The sequence below is a fragment of the Dermochelys coriacea genome, chromosome 20, assembly GCF_009764565.3.
Source record: "Dermochelys coriacea isolate rDerCor1 chromosome 20, rDerCor1.pri.v4, whole genome shotgun sequence".
NCBI classification, from domain to species: domain Eukaryota; kingdom Metazoa; phylum Chordata; order Testudines; family Dermochelyidae; genus Dermochelys; species Dermochelys coriacea.
Window position 1 is genome coordinate 1303955 of NC_050087.2, and position 26967 is coordinate 1330921.

The following is a 26967-nucleotide window of genomic DNA, read 5'->3' on the forward strand; positions in this document are numbered from 1 at the left end:
CCTGTGGGGACAGGACTCCTGGGTTTTATTCCTAGTGCTACCCCCACATGGGTAATGTCGGTGCTCTGTGTCCCCCCGCCCCGTGCGCCAGCTGTGGGTGAGAGCTCCACTTCTCGGGCATGAGGGAGCTTCCCACCACAGGGCCTGCCGTGGCTGCATGGGAGCCAGAGCACGCTCGTGGCTGGTACTAGACTGGGATGAACACCCTGGGAACCTCCCCAGCCTCTGTGCCAGGCACGTTCTCTACCATAAACACAGAGCAGTATGGACGTACAAACAAAACCCTTCCAAAACCAGCCCCTGGCCCTGCACAATCCCCCACATCCCCGGAGGAGAATGGACCACACAGGACAGGTGGTGGGCACAGCAGCTGGTGCCCAAGTAGCAGGAGCCCATGTACCAGGTTGAGAACGTGTATGGGCTAGATAGGCAGAGGTGTTCCAGGAGGCCCTCTCCATCCCATCCCCGAGGCCTCACCAGGCTCCCTTGCAAAGGGGCAACCCTCTCCCCTCAGCACACGTGTGCAGTAAGGATGGGGGAGCGTGCTGGAGGCATGGGCAGCAGCGAAGTCCAAGAGCAGGTGAGCTGTGCCCAGCCCCTTCAGCAAGCAGTACAGCCCCTGTGCCCCTTCGGTGCTCTGCCAGCGCCCGTCACCCTGGCCTCAGTAGCCCTCTGCCCACCCATCCTCCCCCCTGAAAACAGGAGACAAAGGGCCGGGTTAGTGCAAGGCGGAGCTGTGTGAGTGCAGGCTGATCTCCCCCACCAGCACGGCCCTGTGCTTCCCTTCGCACCTGGCTTGGCCCGGCCCCTCCTGCAGCTACTAACCTGGGGTGCCAAAGCTAGCGGCACCCATGAACGAGCCGCTTTTCCCAGGGGTCATTGACAGCACAAGGCCAAGGGGGGCTGAGGCCTGACCCCCTCAGTGCTCATCTCTGCTTGCCACCAGCATCCCCATCACACCACATAAACCAGCCCACCTCTCGCCAAGAGCTGGTAAAGCTACAGGCCCCAGGGCCTGAGCACAGCCACTTCCCTGCGAGCCGGGCTCCCCCCACCCCCAACAGCCCCAGCTTAGCAGCACCCTGGCATCCGATCCTACCTGCTGGCTGTTTGGGCGAGGCAGGGTGCGGCCGCCTGTCGCCTTTGCACCCAGCAGCAGCAGGCGCCAAAGGGTGCCAGTGACGGGGAGGGGGAAACCCCATCCAGTGAGGTTCTGGCAGGGGAACATAGCAGATCGAGAGCCCCCCACCCAGCTCTGAGTCCCCTCACCCCCCACTACGGTCCCTGAGCCCTGTAGCAAGAGCACTCAGACACCGAGAGCCATGCTCACAGCCGTTCCCGAGGGTGCTAAGCACTCCCAGCTCCCCCCACGTGCTCAACACCCGTGGAAACCCGGATCAGAGCCAACAGTGCACCCCCAGTAGTGAGAACTCCATCCAAATATCCTATGCTCCAACCCTGCCACGGGGGCCCCTTCTGGCCTAGCCAGGCCAGGGTCAGTGGAATTGTCCCATTTCACCACCACACGGAGCCACTGCAGCCAAGCGCCCACCAGGCCCTCAGAGCAACACTGTCAAAGTGCACCAATTCAAAGGCTCTGTGGCCCCCGCCTCCCCGTGCTCTGCGTTTGCCCACTGCCCACAGACACAGCAGCCCCTGGGGACGGGACACGGCCAGGACACAGTGGTTGTTATAGAAAGTGAGTTTTATATATAATTTATATGTACACACAAGAAAAAAGTACCTTTAATCTGCATTGCCAAATAAGTGCCACGTCCCCCCTCCCCTGACACAGCAACGGCACCTCCCTCATCTGGGGCTTCAGTTCAAAGCTGCCACGCCCCCCCACCCCTCCGGCAGGGGCAGCCCAGGGAGGAGCGGAGACCCCACGGCTTTGGGCCCGGACTGAGCTCGCTTGGCTCCGACATCAGATTAAAACTCCCCAGACACAGTCACAGAAATAAAAAACACCCCAAAACTGCTAAAAAAACAAACAAACCCAGAAATCACTTCTTTTTTGCATTTAAAACAGCCTCAGCCCCAAGGGAGCCAGGCGGTTCCCACCCCAGCATGGAGGGATCCCACTACTCCCGGCTTGGCCTGGGCAGGCCCAAAGCCAGGGGAGAGGGGCCTTCCAACTCAGGGGAGACCTGGCTGCACCTGGGTCAACGGGCACGCTGGCAGCATGACAACCTTGAGTCAGAGCCTCCGGGACAGACCCGCCCAAAGCCAGCGGAAAGGGGCCCAGGGGTGCATGGACATGCATGAAGGGGGTTCCCCCCACACAGACCGCAAGAGTGGGCATGACCTGTGAGTCTGTGAAAGCCTATGCCCCCCCTTTGTGGTGGGCAGGACTGATCAGCTGTCCCTGGGTGGCTTTTCCTGCCCCCACAGGAGCAGTGTTGTTGGGGAGGGAAGGGGCAGAGCAGTGGCAGGGGAAGCGTTGCCCTGACCTCACCCCCCACCCCGTAGTTACCAATCCCTCGCCTCCAGGCTATGGCTGAGCCCAGCCCCACACTGAGGCATGTTCAGCCTTGGGTGCAAGCAGAGGTTTTGCTGCCCCCAGAACGAGCTGATTAAAACTTTCAGAGGCCCCAGCCTTTCCATGGAGATTGATGCACGAGGGGGCCAAAGGGGGCTGCAAACACCCAGTTATTTAATAACCCCCTAGCCTGGGGCCTGGACCCACCCTCCTGCCCCACATCTGCTAGTGTCAGGCACTCGGCCCATCTCTCTGGAGCTGCTCAGTAAGGCTCTTGAGTGGGGGAAGGGGACTGGAGTCACTATGCAGGAAGCCCCCCACCCCCAACCTGGGTCAGCAGGCACTCACTGGCTTAGCCCCATAGGGTCAGGGACCCAGGAGTGCTGTGGCCAGGCAAATTCTCAGCCTCCACATTTTATTTTCAAGTTTTATCCAGGGGGGACACACACCCCTCTCCCACCTGCATCTGGAGCCACAGGGTTGGGGGGAGCACCTCACATGGGGAATTCCTGTCCCCTGTGGACCTGGCTGTAAACTACCCCTCCCTGGGGGCATGGACCAAGTGTGGTGGAAATCAGTGACCCTAGGGATCTGGGGGAGGTGTTTGTTCAGATAAGGCTAAGGGGGAAATTTCCCAGCTGTAGCTGCCCCCTTCCCCATGCTCAGGGTGGAGGGTCTGGCTCACCAGCCAGCTGCACTCCCTTTAAATAACAGGTCCCTCTGTCTGGGAGCCCATGGAGGGAGGGGAGCAATGCTAGGGAGGTTAGGGGGCACAGGGCCAATCCCCGGGGGGGGAGGGAGCGGCAGGGGAACAGAACTGGAACCAGGATGGGCTGCGTGGCACTTGGGAATTTGGCACATGGGCAGCTTGGCCCACGGAGGAGGCTGAGGGGGTACCAATGCTTGGGCGGGGTGGGGGGGTCCTAACTGGAGAAGAGACCTCCCAACTTTGAGATGTGGCAGGAGAAGCTGACATAGGCCCGGGTCCCAAGCCAGACGAAAGCGTTACCCTCCGACCCCAAAAAGGCTGGAGCAGGCAGCAAGAGGAGCCCACAGGTACGTACCCCCACCCTAGCCTCCCTGGGCACAACAGGGAGGGGATGTCCAAGGTAGGGGGCTCAGTTCCTGCCCCCAGAAACTGCCGCAGCCCCATGGACCCAGAGACGTCCTCTTTGGTGTCACCAATCTCTGGGAGTCACTCCCTGCCCACCCCCATCCCCATAATGCATCTACAGGCCCCCACCCCTTAAGAGCTACTCAACCCCCTGTCCCCCCCCCACATTTAGCTCCTTCTCCCAGGAGACATTTGCCTCCCCCCCCAGCAACAGGAGGCAATTTTGGCAAATAAGAACCGTCCAGCGCCCCCCCCGACTTGTCCCCCTGGTACGGGTCTCGGAACTGGTGAAAGTCACAGCGAGCGGGGGGAGGTGAAGGGGAGAGTCTTCAACTATAAGTCTATTAAAAAACCCCTCCCCCTCAACCCAGTCTGCCCCCAGCACCACTGGAAGGGGACGATCCCCCCACCCCAAACAGGGCAAGCAGCCCCCAACAGATCTCCTGGCACAGGCAGGCAAGTGCTCAGACAATAGCGGGGTCCCCTGCCTGGCCAATAGGCGCCCCCCCCCCAGCCCTCTTCTTTGGTCAATTGCGGGCAAGGGCGGGTTCATCTTTCCCAAGGTCATTGTCAATCACTGGAAAGGAAGAGAGGGACCTGGGGCCAGCGCTGGGCCAGCCCCAGCATGGAGTGCCCTGGGCACCCCCCCCCCCGACATGCTGGCTCTGGAGCTCAATAAATAAATAAGAAGTCTGCTGTAAAAATACTTCTTCAGCGCCCCCAGAGGGGGCCCTCCAACTCCCTGCCCTGCCACACAGACCTGGTGGTACAGACCACCCCAGCTGGCTCGGGGCAGCAGCACTTTCCCTCTTCAGTTTGGTGTTGAAATTCAGAGCCATTTACAAGACCCCACCAATGAAATGGACCCAAGGCCAGGGGGGCAGCCAGGCTGGGTTGGTTCCCAATAGCTCGGCTCAGCCTGGCCCAGGCTCGACCTGCGTCAGCCCTGTCCAGCCCCTCTGGCACGCTGGGTCCTTCTCGCCAAAGGCCACGGCTGGCGCTAACTGCGGGGCGGGCCGGCGTTCAGAAAGTAGGTGGTCATCTCCCCTTTGCCCTTGACCTTGACCAGCCCCCGGCACTCCAGTTGGTAGCCCTTAGCCGCCAGCACCTGGTACAGGTCGGTTGTCACCTGCGGGAGGAGGAGGAGGAAAAGAGCAGATGGTGAGACTAGGACCCCACGCGGGGCACGGGCAGAACGGTGCCCTTGGCTACCCCGGGCAGAGAGATGCCACACGCCAGCGCATCAGCTCCCCTGTTGTCCCAGGGGGAGGCTCAGACCCGCCTGCCATGCTAAGGGTTTGCCTTTGCTAGTGACCCTGGGACCTTTGGCTCCTAGCCCTGTGGGGCAGCTGGCCGCCTCCGCTCCCCCAGGCAGCGCCACGCTCCTAGCGGGCAAGTTGACCTCAGTCTCCAGCTCCTGAAAGGCTACCCCTCCCCCCGGCTCGAGGCCACGAGCTGTGCCATGGGGGCCGAGTGGGACCTGGGGCATCCTTGGACTCCAACTCCACCCAGGCGGTAACGGCCGGAGGCGGGTTGGGGGGGGACGACTCCACAGGGATGGGGGACCCTGTGGTTGGGCTCTGCACCCCGGTGCCTCAGGCAGGGGAGGGGGTTCCTTCAACAACCCCCCCCATCAACTGAGGCCAAGCAGACCGGTGAGTCCAGCATACAAGCGGGAGCCAGGACGCCTGGGTTCTGGTGCTAGAACCTGGGGCCAGGCCCGTCCTCCCTCGGAAAACGGGGACAAGGATCCCACAGCGCAGGCCTCCCATTGCACCAGGGATACCCAGAATGCACCAGCACATCTGCAGCGGCTCAGTCCCGCCCCTTCCCCCACTAGTGTTTGGAGGGGGTCGGGGTGGGGGGGTCAGTACCATCCCCCTCTGGCCAGCTTCTCCCTCTGCAGGTACCAAGTGATGCCCCCCTCACCCCGGCGGGCTGGAAAATTCCCCCCTACCATGAAAATGTTCCCGGACACTGCCTCCCCACCAGCCCCGCTGTACTCACACAGCTGGCCGGGAACAACCCGGACGCTATGGCCCAGGGCGGGATGGCAACCGGGCTCCAGGTGGGGTTTCAGGACCGGCTCAGCTCTCACCTGGATGCGGTCAGGGACCCCTGTGCTGTCCATGCGGCTGGAGACGTTCACAGTGTTCCCCCAGATGTCATACTGGGGCTTCCGGGCCCCGATGACACCCGCTACCACTGGCCCGATGTTCAGCCCTGCAGGGAGAGGGAGGGTCAGAGCTCATGACCCTGGGCTCCCCCCAGCCTGTCTGGCTCAGCCCTTACTTCCCAGGAGCCTGCGCGGGCGGTGGGCTCAGGAGGGCAGGGAGCTCAGGGCTGTGCAAGGAGTGTGTTCACATGATTGTTTGCACACGCATGATAGCGTGTCCTCACACACGCATGGACATGCCTACTCTCTTGCACATCCACAAGGAAGCACCCAGGAGCGGCCAGTGACGAGCTGGGGAGAGGGGTGGCTCACGCGCGCCCCCACCCCGGCAGAGGCCCCACACCTGCTCACCGATCTTCATCTGGAAGTTGTTGAAGGAGTGCTCGTTGATGTACGTCATCTGCTCCATGAGGCGCATGGCGTAGTCGGCCAGCGCGGTGATGTGCGTCCGGCCCTCCCGGTCGTACGTGCTGTCGTTCAGCCCCGAGGCCGCCATGTAGGTGCTGCCAATCGTCTTGATCTTCTCCAGCTGCCGGTACTGCATCTCGCTGATGATCTGATGGGGGAGGGGCAGCAGCTACAGGGGGGCCGGGCGCGCTGTATGTCCCCCCCCTCCATGCATGACCCTCCCTGGGGACCTCACACTGTGCTCCCTTGCCCCCGGGGTGCCAGGGAGGGTCGTGTCCCCCTCAGAACTGGGGCCCTGCTGCCACCATGACCCTCGCCCCATGAGCTGCTCCTGGACTGGGCTGGGGCCCCCTCCACCCCGCCCCGAGGGCTGGGCCTGAGCCATGGCCCCCCATGTCCCATTGGCCCCCCAAGGGCAGAGTTGGGTCCTGGGTCCTCAGAGGCCCCATTGTCACCACCCCCCACCCCCCCAAAGCCCACATTGCTGCTGCTGCCCCCAGTCCCCCCATGGTCCCCGGGGGCTGCCCCCCACCCGGCACCTCGTCGAAGTCAGCGATGATCTCGTTGAGCAGCCGCAGGCACTCCACCCCCTCGTTGTTGGCCTCCAGCTCCACGTAGAACTCGGAGAAGTTGCTGATGGAGGCGAACATGACGGCCACGCACTCGCACGACTGGTAGTAGAGCTCGTCATTGCAGCGCTCGCGCGCCAGGAAGTGCGCGGCCACGTCCTTGGGCAGGATGTTGTGCAGAAGGCGCCGGTTGTAGGCCTGGAGCTCCTCCATCTCCTCCTTCTCGCCCGTGGCCTGTTGGGGGTGCCAGCGTCAGGGCCTGCTGCCAGACTGGCCCCTCCGGCGGGGACACCCCCCTGCCCCACCTCCCTGGGGCATTGGTTCCTCCCCCAACCTGCCCCCCAGCCCTGCCTTTGGACCCCCCCAAGCTCTGCCCCTCAAGGGGGGCAGCACCAAAAACGATCCTGAGGCCTCCCTAGCAATGCTCCATTGTGTGCATGTGGGGGGGGCAGCACCAAACTGAGCCCCCCAGCTCTGCCCCGAGGTAGATTTGGGAGCAGCCAGCATTGCCAGTGCACACGCAGCTCTCGTTCTCCGAGAAGCACGGAGAAGGACATGCAAGGGTGTCAGCAGGGGAAGGGGTTGGCCAACCTTGTACGAGGGGTGAGAAGAGCAGGATCCTGCAAGTGTGCAACATTAGGGCACGTGCCAGCTTTCAGGACATGCTGCCCCCCTCGCCCCAGGGACACCCCCCTTTGTGGTGGAGTGGCAGATCCCCACCCCAGGGATGCCTTGTCCCCAGCTCCTCCTTCCATGGGGAAGAGTAGACACCTCTCCCCCCACCCCACAGGACACCAGCCCCTCCTTACTTGCAGCTTCCAGAGGAAGTCAAGTCGGGCCGTGGACTCCACCTGCTGAGCGTGCAGATAGAGTGCCAGGGTGAAGACTGCCAGGATCACGGGGGTCATGTACTTCAGCGCCACCTTCCCCTCCGCCAGGCTGGGGGCATGGGGGGGGTGTCAGGCTGCAGCAAGGCACTGGGGACCCTAAAGCACCCACCCTCCCGAGCTGGGGGCAGAGAGACCACAGGGCACATGAGACCTGGGTGGGGGGGGAATCCCCAGAGCACTCACTGCCCCCAGCCAGGGACCCACTGACCAACAACCGTACCACACAGGGCACTGCAGCAGAGGCCTGGGGGACCCCAGAATCCTCACCTGCCACAGACCCAACCCCCCCATAATACCACACAGACCTTTTGCCTGCTCCGGCCCCCCAATAATACCCCCTCACAACCCCCTCACCTATCCCAGGCCCCAAATCCCTGTAATATCCCCCGTCCCAATCCCCACAGGTCCCTCGCTTGCCCCAGGCCCCACCCCAATCCCCAGGGCCCCTTATGCCAGCTCCCCCCTGGGCCCGTCTCCCCACTCACCATCCTGGGCCCCACTGGGTCTCATTGAAGGCCGGACTAGTAGAGAGAGGAGACAGCTATTACAGATTTTTTTTGATGGGGGGGAGGGGAAGAGAGCTGAGCACCACAGCCCTGCCGGGGTGGGGAGCACAGTCCAGAACCCCCAGTGGCAGATGGGTGGGACCCAGTGAGGGACAGGGACAAGGTACCCCCAGGATTCTGGCTGGGCCCTTGGGGGTGTCTGAGGGAGCAGAGCCCAGGCCCTCTTGGGGTTGGGGGGCTGTGACACAAACCCCACCAATGGCCAGGGTTACAGGAATATCCCAACCCTGGGCCCTACATTCCGAGTCACTAAAGATGTCACGTGAGCTGTGAAACGAAAGCCAGGTCACACCGGCCGCCGCTGCCCTCGTGAGACAGATATGCCGGGCGTCAGCGGAGAGGAGCAAGTTAAAGGCTGGCCTGGGCAGAGCCGACAAACAGGGTTTCTGCCAGAAGAAAGAGGTTAGCTCACCTGGCTCGGTCTGTGTGCGAGTTAATCACGTCAGTTCTCACCACGGAGAGTCACTGACACCCTAAGTCAGGGGTGGGGCGGGTGATCCTGACTGCAGGGACAGTGAATTTGGGGGACAGAGGGAGCAGGCGAGGGAGACGCCCCTTGATCCTGGCCCAGGACACCGTCGGCAGCGTGACTGCATTTCTGGAAACGGGCCCTCAGCCAGCCTTGGCTGGAAGGCCACGAGGGACGGGGGGCTGCAGAGGGCTGGCTGGGTGGAGTTGGTGGCCAGGAAGCGGGCTCAGCTTTGATCTGAAGCCCTCTGGTCTCCGTTCTCCTCGCTCATGAACACTGCCATCTCCAGACTCTGACGAGACCCCCCCGTACCCAGATCCCAGCGCTGGGGTGTGGAACGAGGGGCTGACCTGTGCTGAGTCGTTCAGACCGGCGTGGGCTTCTGCCTGTGTCTGGGGGAGAAAGGGCTGGGGGGGCATTTGGAGAGCCCAGAGGAGAGTCTGGGCAGCGACAGGGTGGGGGGGTTCAGGGAGCTGGCACCAGACACGCACAAGCAAGGCTCCCGCTCACTGGAGGCGGGTGACTCTCAGTCCTGGATGCACTGAGAAATATCACAGGGGGCCCCGGGGGAAGAGCCCCAGCCCTGGGGCAGGTGGACGGACGACAGGCACTCACAGGGCGTTGGCCACAACCAGCAGGTCGTAGTTGTCGAACAGCGGCGCCTCGGGCCCCTCAGCCAGCACCAGGTAGATGCCCTCGATGGCCAGCATGAGCCCCAGCTTCCCGATGCTGCTGATGTGCAGGAAGACGGAGCAGGCCAGCAGGCTCAGCACGATGCTGTAGTTAAAGTACTGGGAGAGGCAGGGAGGCGTCAGGGCGCGCGGGGTCCAGCCTCGCTGCAGCAGGAGCCCAGGGCCGGGGCCCTCCGGGCGTGCTAACCCAGGGTGGGAATGGTGAACGCTGGGTCTACCCCACGTGACGTACCCGGGCCAGCCGCCCACAGCCCAGCCGCCCCCGCACCCCCCCCAAAATGTAGCTGCTCTCACCCCGGCTCGAGGGGGAAACGGGACTGTCCAGAGGACACCGAAAGTTGGATCCTTTTGGCTGATGCCCAGAGCACAAGGCCAGCGGGGCCACGTCTACACTGCAAAGCAACAGGGCTGGAACCACAGCTCCCGCTGCGGGGTCCTGGGCCAGCACCACTTGTGTGTGTAGATGAGACTCCCCTAGGGCCCAACACCACCACTCCCGCCCCAGACTCCCATCTTCACCCCCATCCACAGCCTGAGGGGGCCCTCTCTGTACCCCACCCGAAGGACCCATCCTCACCAGGTCAGGGGAGGGGGCGCTCTGCCCCCCGCCCCAGCAGCTTCCCCCACAGCACCCCCACAGCCATACCCCTGCATGGCCCCCCGTCCTCCCACGCCACGCCCCCTGCTCCCAGGGGGCTCTCACCTCAGGGAAGTTGCAGGCCGGGATGTCCCTATCACAAGGGGGCACGTCGGAGCCCAGCGAGTAGTTGAGGGCGTGGAGCTGGCAGGGCCCCACGGCCTCGGGCGTGACATTGAGGGTGCGGGCGGCACATTCCCGCAGGCGCACGTGGCTGCAAGCGAACTGCAGAGAGACCAGAAGGAGTGATGGGGACAGCGAGGGGGCGATGGGGACCCTGTGACCCCTCCTCCGGGGGAGGGGCTTGCAAAGCAGCACCCTAGAGCCAAGGGACAGGTCTCTGGGGGGCGGTTATCTCGGACAGTGCCTAGGGTGCCCCAGCTTGGTCGTTTATCTCCTCCCCCCAGGACACGAACAACAAGAAGCTGTTCACGTCCCTCCTGCGGGGTCCTCCCAGCTCCCACTCTGTACTGCACTCCCCCACCGAGGTCCCCCATCCCCACAGCTCCCACTCTCTCCTGCGCCCCCCCCCCCGGCGGGCCCCTCGCAGAGCTGTACCATGTTGACGAAGGCCGAGATGAAGACGAGGAGGATGGCGAAGACGGCAATGAAGGTGCTGTGTGTGCGGGAGTGGACGATCTTTCGGGAGACCTGCTGCAGGGCTGTGGGGAAGAGCTGGGGTGGGGGAAGAAAGAGAGCTGAGAAAGGGGTTCCGGCCTCACAATCAATCTGGCCTGAGAGGAGCCACCTCCCCACATGCCCTGCCCCCCCAACAGGACAGGGCCCCGGTCCGCCTGCATGCCCTCCCTCCACAGCATGTCCTCCCTTCCCCCCCGGACAGCCTCCAGAGGGCTCAGCACCTCAGCAAGCTCGTTATGCTCCCCTGGATACAGGGAGCTGGCCGGCATGCTGACTGAGCAGAGGGTGCACACGCGTGTGCACACACAGGGAGCAGACATGCTGAGGCAGGAGCAGAGAGCACATGCACACACACACACCCACCCACCCATGCAAGCATGCACACCCACCCACCCACACAATACTCACGCTGACGCAGGAATAGACGGCGCAGACGAAGAGGATGTTGGCCAGGATGACGAAGATGCTGATGTAGACACCGAGCATCAGTGGGGAGCTGCGGAGAGAGGGGCACTGTGAGCCTCCCACCAGCCTCTGGCCCTACGCAGCATGGGCTGCCTGGGCTTGGTAGGGGCAGGGTGGAGATGCTGCAGCCAGGCCTGCTCTGGGACCACAGGGGGCGGGCCAGGGCGGGGGGCTGCCAGTGCTGCAGGAGGGCATGGCGGGGCGGGGCGAGGCAGGGCGGGGGGCTGCAGGAGGGCACGGCGGGGGGCTGGACTTACCGTGGGAACATCACAATCTGGATAAAGGAGATGAAGCAGAAGACGAGCAGCGTGCAGGCCACGTAGCCCCCAAAGCGATCGTCCAACTTCCTGGAGTACTGTGGGGAGAGGGGGCAGGGTTACTGCTGCGGGGGGGACCCAGCCATGCTGTGGGGGGAGGGCAGTTTGTTCTGGCGTGGGGGGCGTCTCTCCAAGCCCTCGACGGGGGTGAGGGGAGGCGGACAGAGATGGGGAGCAAGCGCAGAGGATGGGGGACGAGCGGGAGGGGCAAGGCAGGGGCTGGGGGCCAAAGGGCAGGATGGGGGGGGCAACAGAGGGCCCCCACTGTGGGGCAGGATGCGAGGAGGGACAGAGGGCCCCGGTACCTTCTTCTCCAGCTCTGGTGTCTGGAAGGTCAGCAGGAATTTCTTGACGTGATCCTTGCGCAGCTGGTCGATGCTGCGGGCGTCGATGGCCCGTCCCAGGAACTCGTCCACCTCGTCCTCGGGGTTCAGGGCCTCCTGCGCGCTGCGGCTGCAGGGTCACGGGGGGGAGGGGTGAGCATTTTGGCCTGCCTTCGTGCCAGGAGCCCCCCGCTGCCCACTCCCCCCATCCCCAGAGCCCACCCCCTCTTTTGCTGCAATTTGCGGGGCTATGACCTCCCCCCTTTGGGGCACCTTCTCCCGTGGCATGAAGCCAGGGCCGTGCCCCAGCCCGGGGCCATCTGCACCTGGCACACTTGCCCCAACCCAGACATCGGGCCGGCGGCTCCTGGGCCCTGCAGTGAGGGGACCCCGCCAGGGGCCGTGTGCACTTACTTGTCTTTGCTGGTGTCCTCAATGCCCTGCAGACAGGGAGAGAGGGTGTTAGGGGAGATTCAGGGTGTCACTCCTCCCCTCCTGGGGGCGGCACAGTGGCCCCCAAGGTCCCTGCCCCCCACGGCACCAGCAGGGAATGAGGAGCTCCTGCTCCCAGATAGGCAGGGCTGGGAATTCCCTGCCTAGGCCCCAGCTACAGCCCCCCAGGCACTAGCCCCACCCCAATCCTTCTTACTGATCTCCCACCCTTGCTCCCAAGCTCTCGCTGCCACTCAGCAGAGTGCACCGCCCCATGAGCATTGTACTGGGTACAAGCAGGGGGTGGGAGGGGAAAGCAAGGCACAGAGACTTGCCTGAGGTCACACAGCAGAGCAGGGGCAGAGAACCAGGGACAGGACCCAGGAGTCCGGGTCTCCAGCCACGAGGCCAGGCTGCCTGCCCACCCCTCTGCCTGCAGTGCAGCATCCTCTCCCCTGGGCCTGCGCCCCACGGGAAGGCAGCTGGGCAGGCCCCGTTGGGGGGGTATGCGAGGCAGGAGGGATCAGGGGGCTCTACTCCTCCCCCCCCACAGCCTGGCTGGACCAGCAGGAGTGTCCCCGGGCAGCTCCCACGCCCCATTTACCCACCTGCGGACACTGGCCCCATGGCTTGGCCCGGAGATGGGCTCATGTGGCCTGACGGCCTGCCCTGCCTCACTGCCCAGCCAGGCAAGCGCGCCAGAGTAACCAGCGGTGCAACCACGTCCAGCTGTGCCATGGCAACTGGCACTGCACAGATGAGAGACTGTGCTATGGCAACCAGCTCCAGGCTGACTGAGCCATTCCATGGCAACCAACGATGGACTGCGCCATAGCAACCGGCACCATGCCGACGCACCGAACCAAAGCAACCGGCTGGGGAGCCGCCGCTGCAGACTGGGCCCTGGGGCCACACCAGAGCCCAGCCGTGCCTTGGCGCCCGGCGTCATGACAACAAACCGCAGCATAGCAACCATGCGAACAAGCCATTCCATAGCAACCAAGCACACATGCGCCATGAGGATGAACTGCCCCCCGCCGGCGCAGGAGCAGCGCCCCCTGACCCCGCTCAGCCCCCCGGGGGGGCAGGAAGAGAGCTGGGGAAACCCGATTCAAACCACAGGAGTGAGGGGGGAGGGGCAGGAGGGGGGGCACATTGGCTGATGGGATGGGGGAAGCTCCCCCCTCCAGACAGAACTGAGTGAGCCCTGGAGGGGGCATGGAGCAGTGGTGTAAGAGGGTTCAATGCATGGGGGGGCCCACACCCTGTCCCTGCCACTGTTCCACTCCCACATGCTCTCTGCCTTGGTTAGGGGAATTCCCAACATGCAGAGCAACAAGAACCCCCCATAGCCACTATGTGCCCCCCCCACCCCGAACAGGCCAGGCCCAGACTCGAGCTGACAGAGACCCTCTATCTTCCTTCCTTCACCCCTGAGCAGAGGAAGAACCCCCAGCACCCCCCGCCCCACTCACCATCTGCCGGAAGGCCTTGGAGTCCTTGGTGCGGGAGAAGTTGCGGTCGGGCACCCAGCGTGGCACCAGCCCCTCCGTGGAGTTGGCCCGCGCTCGCTGCAGCTTGGCCAGGATGGCCTTCTCCTCCTTCTGCTCAGGGAGAGGAGGGTGCGGGGTAAGGGGGCACAGCCAGGGCACCCGCCATCAGCACCCTCCCCCACCCCGAGCACCAGCGCCACCCAGAGTGCCCGCCCGTCCACTAATCAGCCCCACCCCTCCAGCCTCCTGCCCTGCCCCGCCCCAAGGATCCACCCCCAGCCCCAGCCCCTTGCCCCGAATGCTCATGCCCCAGAGAGGCGGCCCCCTGTGCTGGTTGCCCCAGGAGCTGGGGATGCATCGCCCCCACCCTGAGCCCGGCTCCGGGACTCACGCGCTTCTGGCTGCAGCCCACGATGAGGAAGGTCTCGATGTTGTGTTCCTTGAGGTAGGCATTACGCTCGCCCCCGTGGCCGGGCTCCACCTCGTAGTCCCCATTCAGATACTGCAGCGTTGCCCAAGTAATGTGGATGCGCCTGGGGCGGCCGGGGGGGGGGAAGCAGGACACTGAGCCCGAGAGTCGTGTGTTGCCCCGTCCCCCCCAGGTTCCCCATCTAACCCGCCGCACCCCCGGTGTGAGAGTCCCTGGGACAGAGACCCCACTCTCTGAGGCAGGACAGAGCAGCTGCTAAACCCTGTGAGGAGAGTGCCCCCTACCGAGACCCCTGCGGTGCAGCCTCCTAGCTCCGCACAGGGGCCAGCCCCCCACTGGGGCCAGCCCTCCACTGAGCCCCCCACCTGCCCCCCGCTCCCCACTGGGGCCAGCCCCCCACTGAGCCCCCCACCTGCCCCCCGCTCCCCACTGGGGCCAGCCCCCCACTGAGCCCCCTGCCTGCCCCCCGCTCCCCACTGGGGCCAGCCCCCCACTGAGCCCCCCGCCCGCCCCCAGCAGCATAGCACCCCCTGGCGCCACAAAGGGGCCGCCACTGACTGCAGGGAGAGTGCCCCCTGCTGAGCAGCCTGTTCCCCATCTAGGGGCTGCCCCAGCCTGACCCGCCCCCATCCCCCACTCACCCGGCTTTGCCTCCAGCTTCCATGTGATTGGCCAAAGTCACGTCGTTGGACCAGACGTCGAACTGCCACTTGCGCAGCCCCAGCACCCCGCAGTGCACGCGCCCGCTGTGAATTCCCACCCTCATGTTCACGTTCACCCCCGTCACCTCGCGCACCAGCCTGGGGGGCAGAGGCAGTGTCAGACCTGCCCTGCCCAGCCCTGCGGCACTGGAGGGGGACCCCGGAGCACGAGGGAGCGGGTGTGGCCAACTTGCGATGGAGAGAACAACGGCAAGTCAGGCCCGCGCCAGGCCGGTGAGAGAGAGATGTGCCCGGGGCAGGTGACATGAATCATCAGGCCCGGGCCAGCCACACAAGGGGGAGCGCTTCCGTGAGCAGAGAGCGAGCACCCAGGGCACACGGCTTGGGTGTAGCACGTATGCATCAGCGGAGGGAGCGGGGGCATGGTGCGTGTTGTACATATGGCAAGCACGCCCTGCACCAACAGCAAGCGTGCACCGCAGGTGCCTGCGCGTGCCACGTGGGAGGCTGGGGGCTGCGTGCAGTGCACAAGCACATGGGCATGACGATGTGAGTGGCACGCAGCTCGGCTGTTCCGAACGGGCCCAAGGCTTCCCCCCGCCCCCGCCAAACTCACGAGATGGCTTCTATCATGTCGACCCCCATCTCCACGCAGCAGTGAGCGTGGTCCCCCCGGGCCTCCGGCAGCCCCGACACACAGTAATAGCAGTCACCGAGGATCTTGATCCGCAGACAGTGGTTCTCCTGGGAGAGGGGCAGAGGGGGGGACTCAGAAGGGAGGGGACCTCATGGGGTCTGCCCAATGATGCCAGCCTATGGGCAAACCCAGCCCACCACCCTGCCAGGCCTACCCCTGCCTGCCCCCCATCCCTGCCCTCAGCTGATCACGCCCAGTCAGCCCCCCACCAGCCCCGCCCAGTCAGCCCCCCACCTTGCGCCCAGTCAGGCGCCCTGCTCTCTGCTGACCCCACCAGCCATGTCCCGCCAGCCTCCAGCCAGGGCCCCACCCCCTCCTGGGCCACCAGGCTTGCCGCCCCCCAGAACACGAAGCACCCCACAACGCCTGGGCGCGGCCAGGCCGGGCCGGACCAGACATGCCAGCGCTCACCGAGGCCAGCTTGTCAAAGCGCGCAAACAGCTCGTTGAGCGTCATGACCAGCTCCTGGGCCGTGCACTGGGAGGCCAGGCTGGTGAAGCCCTCGATGTCTGCAAACAGGATGCTGCAGGGGAGGGAGAGTGAGCGGAGACAGGGCCCCAGTGGGTCAGACGCTCCCCCGGGCCTCAGCCGGCTAGGTCCCAAATGCCTGCATCTCCGACCCCCTTCCCTGTGCCCCCCAATACTCACTGCCTCAGCCAAGCATCCTCAAGGCAGGTCCCCACCCTGCCATGCCCAGGGGCTGCTCCCCAAGGAGGAGCTCTGCCTGCCCCACGCTCCCACCCCCAGAGCCCCACAGGCCCCCCCAACCCTGCCACCAACAGGTCCCACTTGCAGGGGCCCAGGCCAGGCCCCAGTTACCCAGAGCAATTCTCGTGGGTGCAGAGGAGCCCCCCAAACAGGCCCCCCTCACGTAGCTCCCCCAACAGTGCCTGGGGGGGTCCCCCCGCACCTGACATTGTCGTGCTTCTGGATGTAGATCTTGTGGAACATCATGTCCTCCTTCTTGGTGTTGATGTCCTCCTTCATCTCCATGGCAACGTGCTGGGGCAGCACCGACAGCAGGAGGCGCTCCTGCACCCAAACCACACCCCCGTCACCGACACCCCCAAATCACACCCCTCTGTGCCCCCCAAACCACCCCCCACCGACACCCCCAAATCACACCCCTCTGTGCCCCTCAAACCACATCCCATCACCAACACCCCCAAACCAGACCTCTGTTCCCCCAAATCAGACCTCTGTGCCCCTCAAACCCGATCCCTTCATGCCCCCCAAACCAGCCCTGTCAACCCCAAACTGGACCCCTCCATGCCCCTAAACCAGCCCCATCACCCCCAAACCAAACCTGTGCCCCCCAAACCAGGGGCTGTACTCCCAAACCAGCCCCATCACTGACACTCCCCAAGCCACACCCCTCTGTGCCCCCCAAACCAAACCTCCATCACTAACACTCCCAAACTAAACCCTCTGTGCCCCCCCAAACCACATCCATCACTGGCACCTCCAAAATCACACCCCTGTCACTGACACCCACAAGTGAACCTGTCACCCCACCCCCAAACCCTAGACCCCTTCAGTGGCCACAGAGAACACTCAATGCTCATCAGCCCCAACAGATCTGCAGAGTTTACAGGTCCCCCCGACTCTCCCTCACCCCAAACGCCTGGGGCCCAGCATGAACCGTTCCTCCCAGGCCGGGGGTTCGAACCCTTGGCTCGTTTCTGCTGCTCTGCTCCGGCCTGTCTCGCGCTGACCCCCCGCAGCGACTGGGCCCAGCGCTGAGCCGAGCAGGACAACACCCGCCCCTGCCTGACATACGGCACCCCTGCAAGTGCACCCCAGACCTCACGACCCATTTATAAGCCTAGACTCCCAGCCGAACCCCCATCGGCCCCTGTCAATGACCCCCCCAGCACAGTGCAGGGGTGGGGCTGCTGCCCTGACCCCACCCCACCCACCTGCTGCCGGTTCTCCCGCTGCAGGTGCAGCCGGGCCTGGATGTAGCCGCGGGTCTCCTGGAAGGCCTGGCGCTGGGACACCTCGGCCGGGTAGTGGGTGCAGATCCCGATGATGTTGGTGCAGAGGAAGATCAGGATGTTGGCACTGAGCTGGGGTCAAGAGGAGGTCAGTCCCGACCCCCAGCCCAGACAGCCCCCCCTCCCCACCCCACACCCCTTCAACCACATGTCCCCCCGAACAGGACACAGCGCCCCCAACCCACCCATCACCTCGGGGGGAGAGGGGTCCAGGCCAGCAGGGAGAGGGGGCACGTTCAGGGGTGACCACCAGAGATCTGGGGCTAGAGCCGTGGGGCTCAGCCCCCCCCTTAGTGAGGTGAGAGGGGGGCGGAGGCTCCCTTACAACCACATACTCTGAGCACCAGGGCGAGTGCCTCCCACCTTCTCTTCGCTGAGAGCTTCCTTGCAGCAGTGCCCTGTACTAGAGGCCCGGTCTCTGCTGCCCTTTCCCACCCCCCGCGACAGGCGCTCGCCCCTCCAACTTGCCACATCTCTCTGCCCCTGCTCCAAGGGGGGGGGGGCACAGCTCAATCCAGCAGAGCTCCACTCACTGTGGGCTGGGGGAGGCAGAGCTGGGGGTTGGCTGACTGTACCCCACAATCCCCTGGGGCTGCTGGGTGCCGCCGGTCGGAGCAAGTGCAACCCCAGGACCCATGGGGCTGGGGTCAGTGGTGGGATCTAAAGGACCCCCATCCCCTGCCCTTCTCTGCCCTGCAAACACCCCCGTCCTGCCGCCTGGCCCAAGCCCCCCCACACTCTTCCCAGCAGGGACGGGGCATTGGGGGCAGGGAGCTCTCAGCAAGGGCTTGCTGGCTGCTTCGGAAGCAGGAGGAAGCTGCGGGGGGGGACGGGGGGGAGCGGAGATGGATTTAGCAGGAGCTGCACATTTGCCATGGTTCTCTCAGCCCCAGCCCCCTCCCCGCCCAGGGCCCCCAGCCAGGTCTATTTATAGCCAGGCAGTGCGGGGTCAGCGCTATCGCATCCCGTCCAGATGAACACAGCAACTTGTGCGCCAGCCTGGCCACAGACCGGGGAGAGGGGGCCACCCTCAGCCCAGGGCCTGATGGGTCTAGACCACATACCACCCCTCACCTCACACCCAGACAGCCCCGGCTCAGAGTGGCAGGACTCCGGCTCCCCCGCCCCTCCTGCCCCCCCCAGTGCCGTGTCTTGCCCCTGCCAGCTGCACTTTGCTTTCGAACCCGTTGATTGGCTCCATGCAGGGCAATGGCGGGGGGGAGAATGTAACTTTCACCCCCCTCCCCAGGAACTGTTCTAGACTCTGGGGTTTGGGCCCCAATCCTGGAGCAGGGGCCTGTTGTGGGGAGGGTCTGACCCAGCCCCAAATGGGATTTTTACTGGAGTAAAAGGATTGAGGCATTGCCTGGTACATTGGAATTTGTATCCCGCAGGGCCCCCCGACACACACATCCACAGAACCCGCTGCTGGGCACTCAAACTACCCCCCCGCGGTGGCTACATGGGGCACAGCCCTGCCCTCCACCAGGCACTCAAATCACTGGTTCACTTTGCAGCGTGGAAAGTGTGCCAGGTTCCCAGAGCGAGGGGGGAGCCCAGCCCCCAGGGCTACCGGGCAGCTGGTCAACAGGGCCTGGGAACGCAGCTCCCTGCAGAGCAGATGAAAATAACTGCCCCCCCAGGGGGACTCTCAAGAGCCGGCCAGTGAAAACACCTCCCGCCCCACACCCATGGCCCTGGGACGTTGGCTCCCCTGGGCACCCCGCCCCCAACTCCCCGCAACAAACAACAGGACTGGCCCAGTCAGGTGGGTTTTCAGAGACTGGTTGTCCCTGGGGGCTCTGTGGTGCCGCCCTCCCCACAGGCGGGTGGCAGGTGAGAAGAACCAGCCCCCCAGACCTCCCCAACGCTGCACCCCTTGCAGTGTGACCCCCTCCGAGAGCCATGCACACTTACCCCTCCCCAGTGCTCCGTGTCCCTCACATGCTCACCCTGCTGGCACACTGCCCCCAGGACCCCTTACTCACCCACTGCCCATCATTCCTTCCAAGGGGAGTTCCTATTTACCACAGTGCCCTGCACGAAGGGGGCACATTAAAGCCACCCCCGCCCCTCAGCCAATTCAGGGCCCTCCTTCCTCTCTCACACACCCCAGCTGCAGCTGCCACGACCCACCCCAGCCCTTGGCCGCACAGCAGGAGTGGCTGGTTCAGACCTAGACTGGTAGAAAAGGGGACGGGGCAAAGCCCCCAGGGAGGAGATGAGAGGTGCTCCCTCATTCCCCTCTGCGACCACACAGAGTCCAGGGGGCTGTGGGATCCTCTAGGTACAGCCAACAAGAGGACCTGGTGGGGACGGGGGGGCAGCTCCAGGACACCACAACGCCCTGACCATCCCCAGGCCCCCTGTGCTCCGAGCTCTACTCCCCTTCCAGCGGGGTCAGCAGCACCTACCCTACCTCATAGCAGCAGCTCCAAGGCACAGCCAAGGTAGTCACCAGACTGGGGGCAGGGCAGCAGCAGGAGGGCAGGGAGAGTGCCCACACACCCTCCCCCGGGGGCTTATGGTGCACCAGCAGCATCATGACCCAACGCACATGAGGTGCTCGAGCGAAGGACCCTCCCCTTTGCACACGCACGTGCGGGCATCAGCCTGGGCACGAGCCGTGTCATGGGCCATCCGCATGTTCGACAGCAAGGCAACAGACAGGGGCTGCGCCTGCCCCCCATCTTGCCCACTCCTGGAGCTGCTCCAGCCATCACCGGAATCTTGGGACAGGGACCTGGGTCCACTTCCCCCCCTGCATGGCCTGGGGGAGCGATGCTGAGATCCCTGCTCAGCACAGGGCTGGGGGAGGGATCCCAAGGATAAGGGCCTGCTTCCTTTAAGAGGATCTCCCCACCCCCAGGCCCCCAAGTCCCACCAAGCTTTGCCACAGGACTCAGATAGGGGAGGGGGAGGGTCTCTGCACATGGCAGCCGCCTGAGGGATTATGAGTAGCTGGGGGAGCAACCGGTTTTGGGGATGGAGATGGCACCAGGGCAATGCCCCAGTTCAAACCACTCTGTCTGGGCGGATGGTGCAACAGGACCCTGGCATCTGGTGAAAGCAACCCCCACCCCAATGCCCAGACTAAAGGGGCTTGGAATCCCAAGCCTGCAGTGGGTCCAGGACAGAGGTCCACAGCCCCCTCCCCAGCTTCTCTCATGTACCACGAGTGGGTCCTGTGCCCCTCTGGCCCAGCCCTCTAGAGCTTGTGATGGGGACCCAGCCCCGAGAGCTGCCCGGCTCCCAGCCACCTTCAGAGGTGCACACAGGCATGCTCCACTCCACCCCACCTCACCCCTCCCCGGTGTCCCACCCCAGGGCCCCCAGCCTGGGGACACTGGCTGGCATATCTCCCATAGGCCAGGCACTCAGCGAGAGGGAGACCCTGCCGCCAGGCATCCCAGAGCGCACCCAGGCTGTCCACATCTCGTCTACCCACACCCCATCCACAGCCACGGGACCCTCGTCAGCCTGGCCCCGGCCAGCCACCACCAGGCCAGAGGGGGACACTCGAGCAGAGTTCCCCCGGGCAGCATCTGCCAGCCTTGAACCTCCTTCGCAGAGCAGGGGGCACTGTCTGGGGCTGTTCCTTCCCCCCCGCCCATGTTTATCATGCATTGTCCCCTCATTAGTTGTGTTCTGGGCTCTGTGGTCCCTCTTGGGGGGCGGGGGAGGCCTTTGGCTCTGGGTGGGGCCAGTCACCCCCCCCTCAGGATTGAAACTCACCCTCACCCCAACATCCTGTCCCCTCTGCCCTCGGGGGCCTCATGCCCCACTCCCATCCTCCCACAGACAGTCTCCTCCAAGCCCCCACAATAGAAGGCTTTGTCCAGTGTGCACCCCCAGCCCTCCCGAGAAAACCCCCGGCCCACAATAGAAGGCTTTGTGTCCCTCCCCCCACCCCTGGAGATGAGACACAAGGGATGGTCCTATGCACACCCCTCCCCAGGGGAAGGGGGCAGCAGGAGGCGGTGCTCAGAGGTGGCAAAGGGGGACAGGAGTTGGCGCTTAAATCGGGGAGCAGGGGGGGAAATGGGGCAGGAGGCAGTGTTTGCCTGCGTGAAATTAAACTATAATATAGAATTAAAATTTACACGTACAAGATTTTCCATAAATGCTACGGCCTGTGAAACTCCCCACCACATGATGTGAGCAGCATAGTGAGGATAATACATCAACTCTGCTGGCCAGGGCAGCCTCAGGGACCATGTGCTCTGGACCACACCGAACCCCCAGACAGATTCCCTGGCCCCAACACCCCCGGGGAGGTTCACTGGGAGGAGAAACTTCCCTGGGGAAAACAACCGAGGGGAAGGGGCCCGTTCATTAGTGATTAGACTGATTAAATTCCCCTATGGTTGGGGACAGGGCGGCCATGGGAAGACATACAGCCCCCCAGCCCACCCTCCCTGCACCCCAGCTCCCCCCCACTCCAAGCTCTGCTGCCCACAGAGAAGGTGACACGGCATGTTGAGAGATGGGGTCTAAGTGGAGCATGAGGGACAGCGGGACAACCCCATTCCAGGAGCCCTGGGGTGGGGGGGCATGCAGATCACACCGAGGGTCCCATACTTCAAGGGGGTGCTAATGGGGCAATGGAACAGGGCCCTGGGGGTCCAAGGGCCCAGAGGAGAGCTCCTGGCTGCTTGTCCTCAGCTCTGGCCACTGGCCCCCTCCAGGCCCCATATTTACTTGCCCCCCCACATGGTCCCTCCCCCACCCCAGAGGGGGCTGCATCACTCTGTAGAAACATATGGTTCTAATCAGAAGCTGCCCCCCCATGTGTATTGCCATGGAAACCACCTGCCTAATGAAAGCATGGGAGCAGCATCCCCCCCAAAAGAGCAGGGGCCCAGCCCTAAGGATGGGGGCACTGCAGCACTCACCCCCAACCCCCCAGGATCAGACCCCACACACACACAAACACCTCAGTTTTGCTGCTGGCTGCTAGCGTCAGGCCCTGACTCCCACGGTTCCCCTCGCCCTCCCCACCTGGGGTGCGGGATCCATGCACAGAGGGCCTGGCAGCAAGGAGAGCTCCCCTCGCCCCCCACAAGCCTCAGCCCAGCCCCCAGGGGCCTTGTGGGGAGACAAAGGGGGAAGCCCCTGTGGCCCATTCACTCCTTGGCATTTCTGGCGAGCCTGCCTGGGACAGGTTGGGGGGTGGGGGGGAAGGGCACTGGGCCCCAATTCAGACGGGAGCGGGGCTGGACTCACATCAGCACCACTGGGTAGAGAAGCCAGTGCTGGGCCCCGCTGGCCCCCCCCAGAGCCTGGGCACAGAGAGGAAGGCGGAAAGCCGGGTCCTTCTGGGTTAATCATCCCCTCGAGACAAACATCCCCCTCCACACCCAGCCCCACGCCCAGCTCCCCATTGTCCTGTATCCAGGTGACCTGGTAGCGGGACTGGCTCAGGCCCATGGGTGTCGGGACGCTCCCCCCACCCCACACACAAACCCACTGCCGGGGGGAGCCACCACTGCTGGGCACACCCTCAGCCCACACATGGGGGGCAGTTGCCCCCCCAACCCCACATATTCCCTCCTTGAACCCACATCTCCCCAGCAGAGCAACACCCCCGCAGTCCCCAAAGGAGGTCTCACCCCCAAAGCCAGGCCCCGCCCCCATACCTGCTTCCAGAGGAAGGGGTCGCTGGCGTTGAGGTGCCAGGTGATGAGCAGGTGCAGGGTGGAGAGCAGGGCGCCTGCCCCCACAGCGGCCCGCATGCGGACGGGCAGCAGGGTGTAGGTTATGTAGATGAAGAAGACGCTCCACCAGACACCCTCGGAGGCGCTGCGGGGCGTGGCCATGAGGGTGCCCAGGGCCTGCACCCCGCCCAGCGCAGCCAGCACCAGGTAGCTCACCACCCACATGGAGTCCTGGGGGAAGGCGCTACGGCTGCATAGCACCATGAGGGCCAGGAAGAGGGCGGTGGCCACGGCCAGCGCGGCGGCGTAGGGCACCCGGGGGGTGCCGGGGGCGCAGTGGAAGAGCAGCATCACGCCGCACACCAGCACCAGCACCCCCATCAGCACCGTCAGGCTGCTCTGGTTCATCTGGAAGAAGTAGCGCTGGTAGAGACGCTCCAGCTTGGCCGACTGGAAGCGCTTGGAACGGAAAACCTGCAGGAGGCGCTGCCAGCACTCGCCTGCCGACAGCCGCTCCCCCGGCCTGGCCACCCCCTCCACCGCCTTCGGCCCCTTGGCCTCGCCGTCCTCAAAGCCCAAGTCCACCGACTTCAGCCCCAGGTCGCCGGCGCCCCCAGCCAGGCCCTTCTTGCTGTAGTGGTCCTCCTGCCAGGAGCAGGTCAGGCCCAGGCCAGCCCGTGGGTGGGCACCCCGCTCCAGCTCGGGGTCCTGCAGACAGCTCATGTAGCGTGGGCTGCAGAGCGAAGAGCGCGGGCGCTGCCCCTTCCCATTGCGCTCCCCCCATGCCGTCTTCCGCTCGTCCACCTTGGGCACCAGAATGCCGCTAAACCACGACATGCTGTGGGCACCAAGGAGAGGGGAGCATTAGCACCCAGGGGGGACAGGCATGTGGGGGGGACATCAGTACCAAGGGGACACCCGCGGGTACCAGTACCCAGGGACAATGAAGGGGCAGGAGTGGGGGCATTGCTGCTGAGGGGACACAGGAGATGCCAGCCCTGAGCATATGGCAGGTAGGCACTCAGGGGTTGGGGAGGAGAACAAGCAGGAGGCTTTGGGGGGGAGGTGTTGCTAGGACACTCCAGCCCAAGGGTCCACAAGGAAGACAAGCTGCCTGTGGGGGGTGCAGTGAGACCCCGAGGAAGACTCTGGGCTGGCACCGAGGGGGTCTGTACATGCCTTGCTTCCTCCCACCCCCAAATTCCAACCCACAGTCTGGGGGCAGGATCCCCCAAATTTAATCTCCCAGGAAAACTCACCTGGGTGGCTGCTCTGTGCCAGGAGCACTGAGCTGGCACAGAACGAGCCGGCATTTAACCCAACAAGTTGGCAGGAGGGCAGTGCCCCAGTCCAGTGACCTGGCTCCACCTCACATCCAGCTGGGCATGGGGCGGGCACGGGGCAGGCTGGGCCAGGCACCTGAAAGCAGAGGTAAGCTCAGTATCCCGCCACCAACAAAGGGGACACCCCAGCCCTTCCCCCTGTGCCAACCTCACCCCCTGGAGCAAACAGCCAACTCACCAGCGCCACCAGCAGAGACAGACAGACACGGCCCCACCATCGCCCAGGCCTCCTATCCCCGATTGTCCAGCTCCTGGCCGGACATCCAGCTCAGGGCTGGGACACAGCGCAGAGATCCCCACAGCTCAGCCCCGGGGGGGGGTCCCAAGGCAGCCAACGGGATGCAACACACACACACACACACACACACACTGCAGCAGCGTCAGTCACACACAGGATATCTGTTCACACTCCACTCTGAACTCCTGTGTGGCCGTTAAACAGCCCCTGTGCCCCAGCCCAGGGGCGGCTGCATCTCAGCATGGGGCAAGGGGTCCCTGTGGGTAACTCCCTGAAATCCTTTAAACAGAGCAAGAGCCACCTCCCACTCCAGCACTCCACTCTGGGGGAGAGAGCAGGTGGCGTGAGGGGACCTGGCAACCATGGGAGGCCACGAGCCTGGCTCCAGCCCTGCAGAGGATCCTGCTCCGAGTCTGATCATGTCAGAGCTGCCCCAGTGTTTTAAACTGACCATGCACCCCAGCCCTGGGCTCCCCACTCCCAGCCCTGCTGGTGCCCCTCAGTTCTGAACTGCAGCCCCCTGCCATCCCAGCCCTGGACTTCTCATGCTCACGATCCACAGGGCTGTTAGGGACTTGCCCTGCATGTGACAGAGCCACTCACCAGAGCCCTTTATTGTGGCCCCAGGGCTCCTCCCCCAGCCCAGCCCGAGTAATTCAATATGCAGCAAAACTCGAATAATCTTCTGCTTTCAAACTCTATTTGTCTTGAATGGCGGCCAAGCCCGCGCGCCGTTTAGCTCCAGCCTCTTCAGAGAGTTATTCCGTCTCCTCCTACAAGGCCCTTATCTACATCCCGGGAGCCAGCATCAGCGCCATGACATCACTCCCCGTTCCTGCAGGGACAAGGCCAACCCCCCCCGGGGAACAGCTCCCGGCCCCTGACACCCCCTTCCGGCTAGAGACCTCAGAGCATCTTGCAGAGGTCCTTTACCCAGCACCAAGATGCAACCACCTCTGGCTGAGGGGTGGCAGCTGATTAACAGCCATACAACACCTCAGGACAGGAAGGGAGCAACAACCCACAGGGGGATTTTAGGAAAACTGAACCTGGCCAGGACACCAGGGTTAGGCACACAGGGTCCTCCAGTGGCCACTCCCAGGCAGGCCAGGATCTCTGTTCTACGCCTCAGCCCCCAGTCCCCACCTCTCTCAGCACAGGGCCCTGCAGCATGGGGATCTGTGCCTCCCTCTGAGCCACCTGCAGCACCACTGGGCTCCCCAAGGGTCAGCCGGCCAGGTAGGGACCCCACCTGCACCTGCTTGGCTCAGGACCCTGATGGCACCACAGCGTGACCCAGAGATGAAGGGCAAAACTTAAGCCAGCGCTGCTGGGGGTCGGGGCGCTAGGGTGTCGGGATGTTATGGGGACAGACCAGCTATTTGTCTTGCACCGGCAGCTATGACCCCCCCCCGCCCATCACCCCAACCCCGACATGCAAAGGGGCTGGCTCAGGCCCCCGTGGCCAGTCCTGGGAAGAGCGGCCCGTTTCCCCCCGAGATTAACCCCGGGGCCCGGCGGCAGGGCTCCTGCGAGCTCCCCCGGGGGCGCGGATACCCCTGGGCCCCGGGAGAGTCGCTCCTGCCCACCCCGCTCTGCAGGTGTCCCCCGCCGGGCTGCACCGCCCGGCCCGCGGGGTCCCCGCCCCGCCCCGCCCCGGGCTCGCCTGGCTCCTACGGCCAGGGCCCCACCAGCGCCCCCCGCTCCAGACAGCGCGGCCTGCGCCTCTGCCCTGCGGTTCCCCGCCCCGGGCAGCCCCCCGCCCAGCGCGGCCCCGAGCCCCCCGCCGGCCCCGCCCCGGGCTGCAGCCCCCCATTGCAAGGCACGAACCCCGCCGCTCACCTCCCGTCCTGCGCCGCCGCCTGTGCCCGGCCGACCCGCTGCCCCGGGAGCCAGGCAGCGCCCCGGCCCCGCGGGCTGATCCCGATCCCGATCCCGATCCCGGCCCCGGCCCCGGCCCCGGCTACTCGCTGGCCGCGCCTCGCTCCATGGCGCTGTGGGCTGGGCTGGGCCGGGCCGGGCCGGGCCGGCCGGGCCCTTCCGTCGCTGTCCGGGGTAAACGCCCTGCAGCCCGAACCCAGCCGCTCGCCCCGCTCCCGGCGCTCGGTGCGCTCCGCAACCTTAAAGGCGCAGGGGCCCTTTTGCCTCCCCCCGCCCCCGTCGCGATGGGATGCGGGGGCCGCGGACTATTTCACTGGGGGGAGGCGCGCGCACACACACAGAGGCTGCAACACACACACACAGCAACACACACACGTGTACGCACAGCAG

At 64.6% G+C, this 26967-nt stretch overlaps 1 protein-coding gene across 1 annotated transcript; it reads right to left on the bottom strand.

Annotated features, from left to right (window-relative positions):
* Positions 1 to 1687: 1687 nt before the first annotated feature.
* ADCY6 (adenylate cyclase 6) lies at positions 1688 to 26874 on the bottom strand. The gene is made up of 23 exons (XM_038378825.2): positions 26539 to 26874; positions 24375 to 24534; positions 23098 to 23953; positions 17381 to 17530; positions 16372 to 16493; positions 15873 to 15984; positions 15381 to 15508; positions 14744 to 14902; positions 14064 to 14205; positions 13655 to 13783; positions 12162 to 12187; positions 11730 to 11877; positions 11365 to 11462; positions 11051 to 11138; positions 10562 to 10678; positions 10070 to 10228; positions 9290 to 9465; positions 8125 to 8160; positions 7559 to 7688; positions 6720 to 6983; positions 6124 to 6328; positions 5695 to 5819; positions 1688 to 4725 (listed from the first exon to the last, which is right to left on the bottom strand). The coding sequence occupies exons 3-23, from the start codon at positions 23950 to 23952 to the stop codon at positions 4597 to 4599; spliced, it is 3498 nt and encodes a 1165-aa protein (XP_038234753.1). The 5' UTR covers position 23953; positions 24375 to 24534; positions 26539 to 26874; the 3' UTR covers positions 1688 to 4596.
* Between the last annotated feature and the right edge of the window lie 93 nt (positions 26875 to 26967).

Bases quoted from the DNA above. Each gene is read 5' to 3' on its own strand.
- ADCY6 (XM_038378825.2), bottom strand. From the start codon at position 23,952: ATGTCGTGGTTTAGCGGCATTCTGGTGCCCAAGGTGGACGAGCGGAAG. The intron at 15,509-15,872 runs GTGAGCGCTGGC...CCCCTCTCCCAG, and splicing joins GCTTTGACAAGCTGGCCTCG to GAGAACCACTGTCTGCGGAT. The intron at 5,820-6,123 runs GTGAGCAGGTGT...CTCTCCCTGCAG, and splicing joins CAACTTCCAGATGAAGATCG to GGCTGAACATCGGGCCAGTG.